Source organism: Oratosquilla oratoria, chromosome 15, assembly GCF_046742065.1.
Source record: "Oratosquilla oratoria isolate Oo_2021 chromosome 15, ASM4674206v1, whole genome shotgun sequence".
In the NCBI taxonomy this organism is placed as follows: domain Eukaryota; kingdom Metazoa; phylum Arthropoda; class Malacostraca; order Stomatopoda; family Squillidae; genus Oratosquilla; species Oratosquilla oratoria.
The window spans coordinates 41,423,845-41,439,231 of record NC_134791.1 but is presented as its reverse complement, the minus strand read 5'-3'; the positions used below and the strand labels follow the sequence as shown (position 1 = coordinate 41,439,231).

The window sequence follows — 15,387 nt, the reverse complement described above, 5'->3', positions numbered from 1 at the left end:
ATTTATGGATAAAAAAAGAGACAAGAATGACAAGGAAATGGAAAAGTTTAGGACATTAAGAAATGAAACTAAAGAAAAAAATGGGAAGAGAACAGAGATTGAGAAAATGCAATTCTATTGAAGTTTTAGATATGAGACTGAAAAAAATGGTACCCAAGGGGAAAAAAATCAGAGAATGACATGAAGGGTGTGGAAAATTTAAATTGTTGTATACAAATATAAATGGTTTGATCTCAGGATTAAATGACCTCAATGATTATCTATAAGAAGCTAAACCAGACATAATGGGAATTGTAGAGACAAAATTAAGAGGTCCACAAGTACCAAACAGCATTGGACATGGATTATAATCACTGGCTTAGAAATAGGGAGGAGAAACAGGGTGGAGCCATGTTCCTGGTTAAGAAAAGCTTAAATGTGACAAAAGTTACATATGGAGTGAATAGGGTAGAGATGATCACAATAAAAGTGGAAGACAATGACATGAAAAGTAGAAAATTTGTAGTAATTTATGTGCACCCAAAAACAGGGTCTTGGGCAGAGAAAGATCACTTCAAAATGTTTAATGATACTAAATCTTCATTAAATGAGATGCTAATGGATGGAAGTAATACAATTCTCATGGGCAACTTTAATTGCAAAGAAACATGTTAGGAAGAGATGACAGTAAAAGGTGGAGAAGATTAGTAAGGGAATCTATTATTCGACATGACTATGGAACATACAATGACACAATGGGTGAAGGAGAGCAATAGATTTAGAAATAATGAAGAACCATCAAGACTAGGTCTAATATTTATGTCAGAACCTGAAATAGTAGACACCAATACAAGACACCAATTGCAAATAGACCTAGATATGGACCAAAAGGTCTACTGTTGGCATGCTCCCCTTTTGTAATCCTTTGTAATATACAACTTCAGTTAGAATTAAAAGAGGAAATATATATAAAGTGAAATGAGAAACACAGAAAGGGCAGATTGATGTATGACAAAGCGGACTTTGAGAAAATTAAGACATATTTTCTTGCAGCAAGCTGGAAAAAATTCTACAAAGATAAAACACAAGTGGAAGAAAAATGGATGATTCTGATGAAGATTTATAAAGGAGTGGAAAAATATGTACCAAATCAAAAACAGGAGAGGGTGTACACAAAGTGTTGGTTTAATAGAAGGTGCAGTGAAGCCAAAGATAGAAGAAACAAAGTTTGGAAGAAATGGAGAAAAGACAAGAGACCTACAAAGTGGCAATCATATGTTAACCAAAGGAACGATTATGTAAAAATACATAGAGAAGAAAAATGTAAATATGAGAAAGACATAATAGATAAATGTAAAGATCAGCCAAAACTATTCCATAGATATGTAAATGGGAAACTGAAAAACAAGCAGGAAATAGTAAAACTATGCCGAGGGAATACCAAATACAGAGATAATACAATACCAAATTGGTGGAATTTATGTGCAAACATTTTAAGTCTTTCATACATGGGAGGTAGCCAAAAAACAAAGGCATAGAAACCACTCCCACCCATTCCATCCCCTACATACTCCACTCCTCTCTACCCTCTTTCCTCCCTCTTATCTTGGCACCTGGGTGACAGGACATTGCTGCATCTTGTTCATTGTAAAGTAAAGTCTGTTTTCACTTGAGAAAATATACAACAGGTTGAAGGGAGAGAAGGGAAGTTCCCCCATGAAGGAAATAAAAATAACATGGAAAGAAATAATGGATCAAATAATGAACCTTGATGTCAGAAAATTGCATGGGCCAGATGGAATAACAAACTAGATGTTAAAAGAATGTAAAGAACTAAGGATTTCTCCCCATGCCATAATAAGGACAGTAAGACTCCACCTTAGCCTCAGAATCCCTATCTCAGGCAACCTGAACATGTTAATGTCCCCTCAAAGGTAAATAAAATTAGCTGATTATGTTTTTTTTTTTATAAAGTAATTGTATTAAAGGTCAAAATGGGGGTAAAGTAGGAGTAAATTTTTGGGCATGGCACCAATAAGAATTATTATCATAAGTTCTTCAACAAAACTATGGAGTTTCCGGCTATTGTGAGGCAATGTTACCTAACTGTCTTTATGGGAAGGAAAGCTATGCTCGTGGTGTCCCATCTTTGTATCTTGCAGGGTCTAGTTTGATCTTAAATTCATGTATGGTTTTTGCACACACTATTGTTTTATCCAGTTTGTTCCAGACATCCACCACTCAGTGTTTACTTTTTTTTCTTTTTTTTATATAACTGTCCTATTTGAGTTTATTTTTATGTCCCTTTGTATTTCTCTTATCCATTTAGTAAGTCCTCTCTATCAAGGACTTCCATGCCTTTCATGATTCTGTAGATAGTCAGCAGATCACCTCTTTCTCTTCCTTGTTCCAGTCAGTAAATTCATTTTGATAATCTCCTCATATGACAGGTTTGAAAATGTTGGGGCCATCTTCGTAGTTGTTCTCTGGATTCTTTCAATCTTCTTTATATTCTTTTTGGTACTTGGTGACCAGTGTCGCAGCATACTCCAGTCTACACCTTATTAGTGTGACTAGTTTTTTTTTTTTTTTTTTTTTTTTTTTTCCAATTTCTTCAACCAAATAAGTAAAAGCTACTTTACTGACCTTAGCCAGTTGTAGGATTTTCCAACAATTTTGTTTATCTGTTTATCAGGGGGCATGTCATTTGTGATGATTACTCCTATGTCTTTTTTCAGATCCCACTTTCTTTACTTCTTTTGTTCCAATTTTATATTGTCCTGATATTACTATTATTATCTTATTTAACTTTTTCCAAATCCCATTATACTACATTTCTTGATGTTGAAGTCTATTTCCCATTTCTGACTCCATTTCCAAACTTTGTTCAGGTCTCTGTAGTGATTCACAATCCGTTTAAGTATTCACTTTTCTCAGCAATTTAGCATCATCTGCAAAGAAGCTCATGTTACATTCTACATCTTCATCCATGTCATTCACATAAATAGCAAACATTATTGGAGCCAATACCAATCCCTGTGGAATTCCATTAATCACCTCCTTCCAAGCTGAACTTTTCTTTGAGCACTACCCATATTTTTCTTCCATGCAAAAAATCCTCCACCCAGTTTAGTAATTTACCTTGTATCACTCCTATGTTTTCCATTTTTTAAACTAATCTTTTATGTGGCACTTTGTTGAAGGCTTTTTGTAAGTCTAGGAAACCACAATCAGCCCATCCATCCCTTTCTTGTATTATACCTATTAATCTTGACTGGAGACAGATTAAGTTTGTGGGACATGATCTTCCCTGTCTGAATCCGAATTGTCTCCAGAGTTATTATATTGTTTTCTTCCAGGTGTTTTATCCATCTATTCTTAATAACCTGCCCTGGGTCAGAAGCAGTCTTGCAACACTACTTCTGACCCAGGGCAGTGGACAGGATGCAGGGATGACCCATCATCCAGGAGGTGCCAAGATGAGAGGGAGGGAGGAGGGCAGAGGGGAGTGGAATATGTAGGGAATGGAATGGGTGGAAGTGGTTTCTATGCCTTTTTCTTTTTGGCTACCCCCTGTGTAAGGGGGAAAAAGCCTTTGGTATATGTATGTTCCATGACATGTACTGACAATGGATGAGGGCATCGCACACACAAATGACATGGAAGGCTTGGAAGCTGGCAGCGGAGGACTACAAAATCGGGGCCTCCTGTCATCAGAGGTCAGACGGCATTTAAATCATGATGATGACTAGAAGTAGGGCCCTCACTTCTAGGCCCCATTGCTTATATTTTTTAGATGAGTATTAGTGACTATATTGTAAGCCCTCTTCACACAAAAATAAAGATACGGGTAAATAGTGTGAAGCTGGGTAAATAGAAATAGGATAGGTTATATTGGTATACATTGGCTCCTGTGCTATGGCACTGGTGTTGTATACCTGTAGTATAAAAAAGATGTGCAGGCATTTTTTAGCTCTCCTGATTACTGCACCTGCACTCTGTTCACACAGACTTAATTGCAAGTAAAATGTAATTTAATTCACATATTAAATTTAGTGATTGCACTCCACTATTTTCTTGACCCCAGTGAAGTTAAATTTATCATAAAAAGGCTAAATGTTGTTCTAGGACCTGGACTGCAGGAACTACTTGAGTCACGGTTTATGATTTCATGTACCAACTCAAATACAGGGCCTAGCACGTGACAAACCTTTTCACAAATTTTGGCTACAGTGCTTTGTAAGGGAAACCAGTCTGTAATTTGTTGGATTTTTTTTTTTCTTTGTTTATATGTTGGTACAATATTGGCATTTTTCTAGTCATCTGACATTTTTCTTTCTTTGAATGAGCAGCTTATTATGTTACATATTTTGTCTATCAATTCTTTACCTTCTTTTAGTATCCAGTTTGCTATTCCATCTGGGCAGTGTGATTTCCTAACATCAAGGTTCATTAATTGGTCCATTATTTCTTCTTGTGTTATTCTTATTTCCCTCATGGGAGGGATCACACTTTGATTCCTTCATCCCGATGTTGTATTTTTTCTGTAGTGAAAACTAACTTGAAGTGACTCTTCATGACTTCAGCCATTTCTAAATCTTCTGTGTACTCTGTATTTCAATGACAGTTTCACCATTTACTGTTTATTTTTAAGTTTACCATTCACATATCTATAGAATAGTTTAGGTTGATCTTTATATTTTCCTATGGTGTTCTTTTTCATAGTTTCTTTTTCCTCCCTGCACACTTTTACATATCCATTTCTTTTGTTGATGTATATTTGCCACTTTCCGTTTCTTTTATTATCTTTTTTCCCTCTTTTCCAAGATCTCTTCTATCTTTCGCCTCACTGCATCTTCTGTTGAATCAGCAATTATTATACACCTTTTCCTGTTTCTGTCTTGATACATTTTTATCCACTCTTTCATTACAAATTTCCATCAAAATCCTCTATTTCTCTTCCACCTGTGTCTATTGTAGAATTTTTCCCAACTTCCATTTTGAAAAAATTTAAGTTTCCCAAAGTCTTCCTTTTCTGTATTTCTCATTTCTCTCTATATATAATTCCTCCTTTAGTTAAAATTCTACTAATATGTGATCACTCTTCCCAAATGGTGTATTAAATTTTATCCACAATTTCAGATTCTGTTGCAAATATTAAATCTAGTCTCAACAGTTCTTCATTACTTCTATATCTGATATTTTCTTTTACCCATTGTGTCATTATATTTACCTAGTTGTGATATACGGGAGGGGAGCTATGCTCGTGGTGACCCGTCTTTGTATCTCTCCGCATCAAGTTTTATCTTAACCACTTCCATACGGTGACGCCTACGTAGACGTCATGAGGAGCAAGTGGGTACGCGATGATGCCGACGTCAGTGTCTTGATTATATTTATTGTAGTCGTACCTAAGTAACCTCCATTCTCTCTAAACTGGCTTCATCATATTTTCTATGTATTCAAAATTCACAGGTGAAAGAGAACGAACGATTGAGCACTGACTTTATTTTTTATGATGTGATTATTATGATGCAACATCGCACGTCGGGCAGCTAATGCTGCCAGACGTGCGATGTGCCCCAGAGTGAAGTGGTTAAAATCTTGTTTAGTGTTTGCACATACTGTTTTGTTGTCTAATTTGTTCCATGTATTTATCGCTCTGTGTGGGAAACTGTTCCTTTTCAAGTTTTTTCTATAACTATCCTTTTTCAGTTTTTTTCCGTGTCCTCTCATTTTACCGTTGTCCCACACTAACAAGTTGTTCCTGTCTAAAACTTCCATTCCTTTCATTATTCTGTAGATAGTCAGCAAATCTCCTCTTTCTCTTCTTTGTTCCAGAGTTGGTAGATTCAATGTTCTATAGTCAAGTAATACATTTCCCCACAGATCCTCTGCACCTTTCATTGTCATCTCTTCCCAACAGATTTCTTTGCAGTTAAAATCTCCCATAAGTACCAGGTTACCTCCATCCTTCAGCATCTCATTTAATAAATACCTTGTATCCAACAGTTTTGAATGCTCACCCTCTTTCCAAGAGCCCATTTTTGGGGGCACATAATCACTACAAACTTTCTACTTTTCATGTCCCTACCTTCATCTTTTATCTTGATTATTTCCACCCTGTTTATAGTGGCACCAATTATAGGCGATAGCATAGGGTTGAGTGTATATAAAGTATAAGTAATAATTTAAACTACCAACAGAACATTATACCTAGGACTGTACATGTGAAGAATTAAGATATCAGAAGTAATGATATTTCTAGCTTACCAATGGTAATATTTAAAACGAGGACGCCAGTTGGGTGTCCGCAGAAGTGTCTGAAGGGCGCAGGCCAAGTTCACAAACCCATAACACATAAGGAAGAACATGGACAAGATGGGAGCAATATAGTCCAGGTTACCAATCAGAATAGCCACTTCACAGATACCTTGATGGGAGGGGAAAAAGATATATATGAATACATATATATATATATATAAATAATAGCCCTCCTTCATCAAGTGTGATAAACATATTGGACACAATTGAATGATTTATATGTAGGTAAATATTCCTCTAGCAAAAAAGAATTACAAATATAAACAGTCTACATGCAGTGCACTGCTTTATATCATTAAATAGTTCTAAAATCTGTGATGTAACTCAATTTTCTACATAACTTAAACAATGCAGTGAATCACTGTCAAGCTAGCATAATTTGTGAAAAATAACTATTGCTAGACCTTAAAGGACAACAACAAAAAAACATTTTAGTTATACATATTCTTAAAGAAAATTGAACAATTTATGCCTTTAAAAATTGTACATATAATAATACAATAACTCTCATTAAAGCATTAAAGGAATTTTGTAAAGAATAATATGTAAGTAGAATTAGGTGGGAGATTTCATGAAAATGACAAATGGGACAGGAGAATTATAAAACTAGATGAAAAAACGAGTTATAAAGAACATTGCAAGAAATGGAAGTTGGTAAGGGACTTGAGTTAGATGGATGTCATATGGAGTGTCTGATGAAGGAAGTTGTTGGAGTGAATTGAATAGTGAGGTTGTTTAAAGTATACCTATGGGAAAGAGAGGTGACAGAGGACTGGAGGAATGCATGTGCAGTTCCACTATGCAAGCAGAAAGGGGACAAATTTGAATGCAGTAGCTTTTGAGAGGTCAGTCTATTAAGTGTAGTTGGTAAGGCATATGGGAGGATTAGGAGTAGACAGAGGAAGTAACAAGAGAAGAACAGTGTGGATTTGAGGAAGGAAGAGGGCGTGTAGATTAAATTTCTGTAGACAGGCATATATGTCATAAGTTTTTGGCATGTCTTTTAGGCATGCTATGCATTTTGAGATGTATAACAGCTGACAGAAAGGTATTATGGGCTACATTATGGATATATAAGATAAAGGTAAGTCTGTTGAGGGTTAATATATATATATATGTGTGTGTGTGTGTGTGTGTGTGTATATATATATATATATACATATATATGTGTGTGTGTATTTACCTAGTTATACCTAGTTGTATTTTACGGGAAGGTGAGCTATGCTCGTGGTGTCCCGTCTTCATATCTCATTTTATCTAAACTATTTTTAACCCCTTCCATACGGTGCCGCATACGTAGGCGGCATGAGGTCACTTTTACTTATTGGTGCCTGGTATTCTATCTTTTCCACTATTTCAGGTTCTGATGTGATTATTAGGTCTAGTCTCGATGGTTCTTCTTCATTTCTATACCTAGTGTTCTCTTGGATCCATTGTGTCATTGTGTGGTCAATAATCATCTCAAGTAGAACATTTCCCCATGAGTCTTCTCCACCCTTTACGGTCATCTCTTCCCAGCAGATTTCTTTGCAATTAAAGTCGCCCATCATAACTATTCTTCTTCCATCTTCCATTATCTTATTTACTGTTATTCTTGTGTCTTCTAACATACTTTTATGTTCATTCTCTTCCCACGAGGCTGTTTTTGGGGGCACGTAGTTTATTACAAACTTTCTTATCTCTGTCTTCTACTTCTATCATAATCATCTCTACTCTGTTCTTTCCATATGTGACACTCTTCACGTTTATATCCTTCTTAGTCAGGAACATAACTCCACCCCCTTGTTTTATCCCTCTGTTTCTAATCCAATAATTATATGCATTGTGTCCTATGCTGTTGGGTGGTATGGACCATTTAATTTTGTCTCAACAATTCCCATTATGTCTGGCTCTTTTTCCTTCAGATACTTGTTCAGTTCATTTAGTCCTGTTATTAATCCATCTATATTTGTGTAGGATACTCTTAACTTTCTGTTATTTCCATTGTATTCTCTGTTTCTTTTTTGTTTCTCTCTGTTATGGTCCATTTCTTCAATTTCATATTCACTACTCTCCAGTAGAATTCTTGTTTTTCTGACTCCGTTCTGGTCTCGTTTTTTTCTTTAGCTTCTTTCCTTTTCATTTTTTCTTCCTCTCTTTCCTTTTTATTCATTTCTCTTTTTATCCATATCTTTTTATATTGTTCACTTGCTGCTAGCTTCCCTGTTTTTGCTAAGATATTCTCTGCTGTTGTTTGTGATCTGAATTTAATCTTAATTGGTTTGGTCTTATCTGTACTATACTTTCCGACTCTAAACTTCTCTTCAATTTGTTTCATTATTTCAGGTTCATCTTCCTGAACTAATTCTAGTAATCTGCTTACTTTTTCATTTTCCTCCTTGATTCTTGTGGTTCTATCTGGGTTATGTTTCTCTTCCATTCCTAATATAATTATACATTTCTTTTTATCTGCTAAGTCTTTTACAATATTCTCCTTCTGTCTCATCACTTTGATAACTGAGTCTTCAGTTTGTTCTTTTATTTGCCGTTTAATTATATCAGTAAATGCAACTTTACTATTTTCCTGTATCTTCTTCCACCCCTGTGCCTCTTTTGCTATTGCTTCTTTATTGTCTTTATTGTTCCTTTTTAATTCTTCATACTCCTCTTTTACTTCTCTTAACTGTCTTTTTAGTTCTTCTATTTCATCAGTTAAGTTTTTGTTCGCCTTCTCTAGTTCTTCCAATCTTTCAACCCTTTCCACAATTTTTGACATTCTACCGAACCTAATATCTCAATGTTCGGTCATTTGTTCAAGTTTTTCCTCCAGTTTTGCCAGTCGGGGGAGGTTGGTATCCGCCCCCCACCTCATTAAATCCATGGAAATTATTATCCTCACCTTCTATTGTGCTGCTCTTATCTATGTTTCTAATCTTTACATTTTTGTTAGTCCCTTCATCATCACTAAATTGCTCTAGCCCGCGCTTGTTTACATGGCATCTGCCTGCCTGGACCAAGTCCTCTCCTTCCTCATTTCCTTCCATTTCCCTCAGTAATCCCTCCCCTTCTCCCTTTTCCTCACTTTTCCACTACACCACGAGCAATCCCCTTACCTGTAAATACAATATGTACTTCCTTTGCATTGAGATCCACGAATATTTCACTTTTTCTTCAGGACGTCAATCCACGCCGTCCGTCCGACGTAAGTGTGTGTGTGTATTTACCTAGTTTTACCTAGTTGTATTATACGGGAAGGGGAGCTATGCTCATGATGTCCCGTTTTCATACTCTCATTTTATCTAAACTATTTTTAAATTCATGTATTGTTTTTGCACACACCACTTTCTCATCTAACTTGTTCCAACTGTCTATTACTCTGTGAGGAAAGCTGTTCTTTTTCAGGTCTCTTCTATAGCTGTCCTTTTTGATTTTCTTTCCATGTCCTCTTGTATTTCTATCATCCCATTTTATCAGATTCTCTCTATCAGTAATTTCTATGCCTTTCATGATTCTGTAAATAGTTATCAAATCTCCTCTCTCTCTTCTTTGCTCTAGTGTCTGTAGTTCAAGTTTTGCTAGTTTCTCTTCATATGATAGTTTTGTGAGTGTAGGTGCCAATTTTGTAATTGCTCTTTGTATTCTTTCAAGTTTTTTTATACATTTTTTTGTACTTGGTGACCATATCGTTGCTGCATATTCCAATCTTGGTCTTATCAGGGTGATTAGAATTTTCTTCACCATTTCTTCATCCAGATATGTAAATGCAACTTTGATTGTTCTTATTAAATTATAGGTTTCTCCAAAAATCTTATTTATATGTTTCTCAGGTGACATATTATTCATAACAATGACTCCCAGGTCCTTTTCATATTCTACTTTTTTTATTCCTTCTTCTCCCAATTTATATGATCCTGTTATTCTGTTTTTACTTTTTCCAAATTCCATTATACTACACTTCTTTGTATTAAACTCCATTTCCCACTTCCTACTCCATTCCTGTACTTTGTTTAGATCTCTCTGTAGTGATTCACAATCTTCTTCCGTGTTCACTTTTTTCAACAGTTTTGCATCATCTGCAAAGAAGCTCATATAGCTTTCAATTCCTTCCTCCATATCATTAATATATATAGCAAACATTATTGGGGCCAGAACCGTTCCTTGTGGAACACCGCTTATTACTTCATCCCAGTTTGAGTGTTGGTCTCTTATCACTACTCTCATTTTTCTTTCTTGCAAAAAGTCTTCCACCCAATTTAGTAGTTTGCCCTGTATTCCTCCTTCAGTTTCTAATTTCTTAAGCAACTTTTTATGTGGTACTTTGTCAAAAGCTTTTTTTAGGTCTAGAAATGCGCAATCAGCCCATCCATCTCTTTCTTGTATTATATCTATTAGCCTTGAATAGAAACATGTTAAATTGGTGACGCATGATCGTCCATGTCTGAATCCAAATTGTCTTGGATTTAGCACGTTTTATTTCTAAATATTTTACCCATCTATTTTTTATAATTCTTTCACAAATTTTTGCTATTGTACTTGTTAGAGAGACTGGCCTATAGTTGTTAGAGTCTTCTTTATTTCCCCCTTTATATATAGGTACTATATTAGCTTTTTTCCAATCTTCTGGAACTTTACCTTCTTTCAAGGAACTGTTTATTATGCTATGTATTATGTCTGCCAGTTCATTCCTGCATTCTTTCAGAATCCAGTTTGCTATTTCATCTGGTCCATGCGATTTTCTGACATCAAGATTACTCATGTGTTTCAATATTTCATTCTTTGTTACTTCTATTTCTTTCATGGGGGGGACTTTCTCTTTCCATTCAATCTCTTCAGGTTGTATGTTCTCCCTTGTAAACACAGATTTAAAATGTTTGTTCATAATTTCCGCCATTTCAATTTCCTCTGTGTATTCAATTCCTCCTTGTCTTAATTTCTCCAAATCTTGTTTGTTTTTCAGTTTGTTGTTTACAAATCTGTAGAATAGTTTTGGTTGATCTTTACATTTTTCTATGACATCTTTTTCATATTTTCTCTTTTCCTCTCTGCACGCTTGTACATATTCATTTCTATAACAAGTATATATTTTCCATTTTTCTGTTTTTTTTGTTTTTCTTCCATTTAGCCCAAGCTTTGTCTCTTTTGTCTTTTATCTCCCTACAACTTTTATTGTACCAGCACTTTATATATTCTTTTTCCTGTTTTTGTCTTGGGACATACTTTTCTACTCCCTTTTTATAGATTTTTGTCAAAATATTCCATTTCTCTTCTACTGTTGTATCTTCTTTGTGTATTCTTTCCCAGTTTTCATTTTGGAAGAATTCTCTTAATTTATCAAAATTTGCTTTTTCATACATCAATCTTCCTTTTCTATATTGTTCATTTCTTTTTATGTATTTTTTCTCATTTAGTTCTAGTTCTATCAATATGTGGTCACTTTTGCTTATTGGTGCCTGGTATTCTATCTTTTCCACTATTTCAGGTTCTGATGTGAATATTAGGTCTAGTCTCGATGGTTCTTCTTCATTTCTATACCTGGTGTTCTCTTGGATCCATTGTGTCATTGTTTGGTCAGTAATCATCTCAAGTAGAACACTTCCCCATGAGTCTTCTCCACCCTTTACGGTCATCTCTTCCCAGCAGATTTCTTTGCAATTATAGTCGCCCATCATAACTATTCTTCCTCCATCTTCCATTATCTTGTTTAGTGTTATTCTTGTGTCTTCTAACATGCTTTTATGTTCATTCTCTTCCCACGAGGCTGTTTTTGGGGGCACATAGTTTATTACAAATTTTCTGCTCTTCTTATCTCTATCTTCTACTTCTATCATAATCATCTCTACTGTATTGTTCCCATATGTGACATTCTTCATGCTTATATCCTTCTTAGTCAGGAACATAACTCCACCCCCCTGTTTTATCTCTCTGTTTCTAATCCAATAATTATATGCATTGTGTCCTATGCTGTTGGGTGGTAGTGGGCCTTTTAATTTTGTTTCAACAATTCCCATTATGTCCGGATCTCTTTCTTTCAGATATTTGTTCAGTTCATTCAGTCCTGTTATTAATCCATCTATATTTGTGTAGGATACTTTTAACTTTCTGTTATTTCCATTGTATTCTCTGTTTCTTTTGTGTTTCTCTCTGTTATGCTCCATTTCTTCAATTTCATATTCACTACTCTCCAGTAGAATTCTTGTTTTTCTGTCTCCGTTCTGGTCTCGTTTTTTCTCTTAGCTTCATGTCTTTTCCTTATTTCTTCCTCTCTTTCCTCTTTATTCATTTCCCTTTTTATCCATACCTTTTTATATTGTTCACTTGTTGCTAGTTTCCCTGTTTTGGATAAGATATTCTCTGCTGTCGTTTGTGACCTGAATTTAATCTTAATTGGTCTGGTCTTGTCTGTACTATATTTCCCTAGTCTGAATTTCTCTTCTATTTGTTTCATTATTTCTGGCTCATCTTCCTGAACTGATTCTAGTAATCAGCTTACTTTTTCATTTTCCTCCTTGATTCTTGTGGTTCTATCTGGGTTGTGTTTCTCTTCCATTCCTAATATAATTATACATTTCTTTTTATCTGCTAAATCTCTTACTATATTCTCCTTTTGTCTTATCACTTTAATAATTGAGTCTTCAGTTTGTTCTTTCATTTGCTGTTTAATTATGTCAGTGAATGCCACTTTATTGTCTTCTTGGGTTGTCTTCCAACTCATAGCTTCTTTAGCTATGGCCTCTTTGTTTTCTTTATTATTCCTCTTTAATTCTTCATTCTCCTCTTTTACTTCTTTTAACTGTCTTTTTAGTTCTTCTACTTCCTTAGTTAAGTTATTGTTTGCTTTCTCTAGTGTTTCTAATCTTTCAACCCTTTCAGCCATTTTTGAAATTCTATCAAATCTACTCTCCCAATGTTCATTCATTTGTTCAAGTTTTTCTTCGAGTCTTGCTAGTTGGGGGAGGTTGGTATCCGTCCCCCCCTCATTAAATCCATGGAAATTATTATTCGCACCTTCCACTGTGCTACTCATATCTATGTTTCAAATGTTTACATTTTTGTTAGACCTTTCATCATCACTCAGCTGGTCAGGATCCCTTTTGTTTACATGATGCCTGCCTGACTGGGTCAAGTCCTCCCCTTCCTCATTTCCTTCCATTTTCCTCAGTAATCCCTCCCCTTCTCCTTTTTCCTCACTTTCCCACTACACCACGAGCAATTTCCCCCCACCCTGTAAATACAATAGGTACTTCCTTTGCTTTGGGATCCACGAAATTTCACTTTTTCTTCAGAACGTCCTCTAAGCCATCCGTTCGTTGAAGTGTGTGTGTGTGTGTGTGTGTGTGTGTATTGACCTAGTTGTATTTTACAGGAAGGGGAGCTATGCTTGTGGTGTCCCATCTTCATATCTCATTTTCTCTAGACTGTTTTTAAATTCATGTATTGTTTTTGCACACACCATTTTCTCATCTAACTTGTTCCAAAAGTCTATTACTCTGTGGGGAAAGCTGCTCTTTTTCAGGTCTCTTCTATAACTGTCTTTCTTGATTTTCTTTCCGTGTCCTCTTGTATTTCTACTATCCCATTTTATTAGATCCTCTCTATCAATAGTTTCTATGCCTTTCATGATTCTATAGTTATCAAGTCTCCTCTCTTTTTTCCTTGCTCTATTATCTGTAGCTCAAGTTTTGCTAGTCTCTCTTCATATGATAGTTCTGAGAGTGTTGGTGCCAATTTTGTAATTGCTCTTTGTATTCTTTCAAGTTTTGTTATACATTTTTTTGTACTTGGTGACCACGTCGTCGCTGCATATTCCAATCTTGGTCTTATCAAAGTGACTAGTATTTTCTTCACCATTTCTTCGTCCAGGTATGTAAATACCACTTTGATTGTTCTTATTAAATTATAAGTTTCTCCAAAAATTTTGTTTATGTTTCTCAGGGGACATATTATTCATAATAATGACTCCCAGGTCCTTCTCATTTTCTACTTTTTTTATTTCTTCTTCTCCCAATTGATATGATCACACTATTCTTTTTTTCCTTCTTCCAAATTCCATTATACTACACTTCTTAATATTGAATTCCATCTCCCACTTCCTACTCCATTCCCATACTTTAGCGAGATCACTCTGTAGCAACTCACAATCTTCTTCAGTGTTCACTTTTTTCAACAATTTTGCATCATCCGCAAAGATGCTCATATTACTTTCAATTCCTTTATCCATATCATTAACATATATAGCAAACATTATTGGGGCCAGAACTGTTCCTTGTGGAACACCACTTATCACTTCATCCAAATTAGAGTGTTTGTCTCTTATCACCACTCTCATTTTTCTTTCATGCAAGAAGTCTTCCATCCATTTCAGTAGTTTGTCCTGTATTCCTCCTGCAGTTTCTAATTTCTTAAGCAACTTCTTATGTGGCACCTTATCAAAATCTTTTTTCAGGTCTAGAAATGCACAATCAGCCCATCCATCTCTTTCTTGTATTACATCTATTAGTCTTGAATAGAAACACATTAAGTTTGTGACGCATGATCATCCTTGTCTAAATCCAAATTGCCTTGGATTTAGTACGTTGTTTTTTCCCAAATGCCTTACCCATCTAATTTTGATAATTCTTTCACAAATTTGAGCTATCATACTTGTAAGAGAGACCGGTCTATAGTTAGTATAGTGTATTGGGTGGGCTGTGTTTGTGGAAGCTGCAGCAAGTCTTTGTGTGCCTCTCATATCAAGGTGATCCTTGACCTTGAGAACTTTCATTTCATAATGTAGATGGTCTGCAGGTGTTGTATATGTGCAGCCTGTAATTATCTTTAGGGCTTTGTTCTCTATAGTCTGTAGGATGTTGTGATGTGTCTAAGAGAGGTTAGAGGCCCATGCAGGGCTTGCATAATTCAACAGTGAGCATATATACTGTTTATATACTGTAATGGTAATTTCTTTGTTGTGCCTGAATGTTGTTCCTGCAAATGATTTAAGCACATAGTCCAGGTGTGCATTTTGTCACTATGTTTGAGATGTATTGTTTGACATAGATGTATCATATGTTACACCAAGAATCTTGGGTGAGTGTGTGTGTGTGGTATGAGGGTGTTGTTGATAAA

The 15,387-nt window shown here is 35.4% G+C and overlaps 1 protein-coding gene across 5 annotated transcripts in view; it reads right to left on the bottom strand.

Moving 5' to 3' along the window:
• The window catches only part of kcc (solute carrier family 12 member kcc), a 731,707-nt gene that overhangs the window by 102,307 nt on the left and 614,013 nt on the right, over positions 1-15,387 (bottom strand). For all 5 annotated transcript variants that reach the window (XM_076198824.1, XM_076198825.1, XM_076198828.1 and 2 more), the window contains one exon: positions 6,253-6,412. In XM_076198824.1, the coding sequence (XP_076054939.1) occupies positions 6,253-6,412 (160 nt within the window). The remainder of the gene's footprint in view (positions 1-6,252; positions 6,413-15,387) is intronic.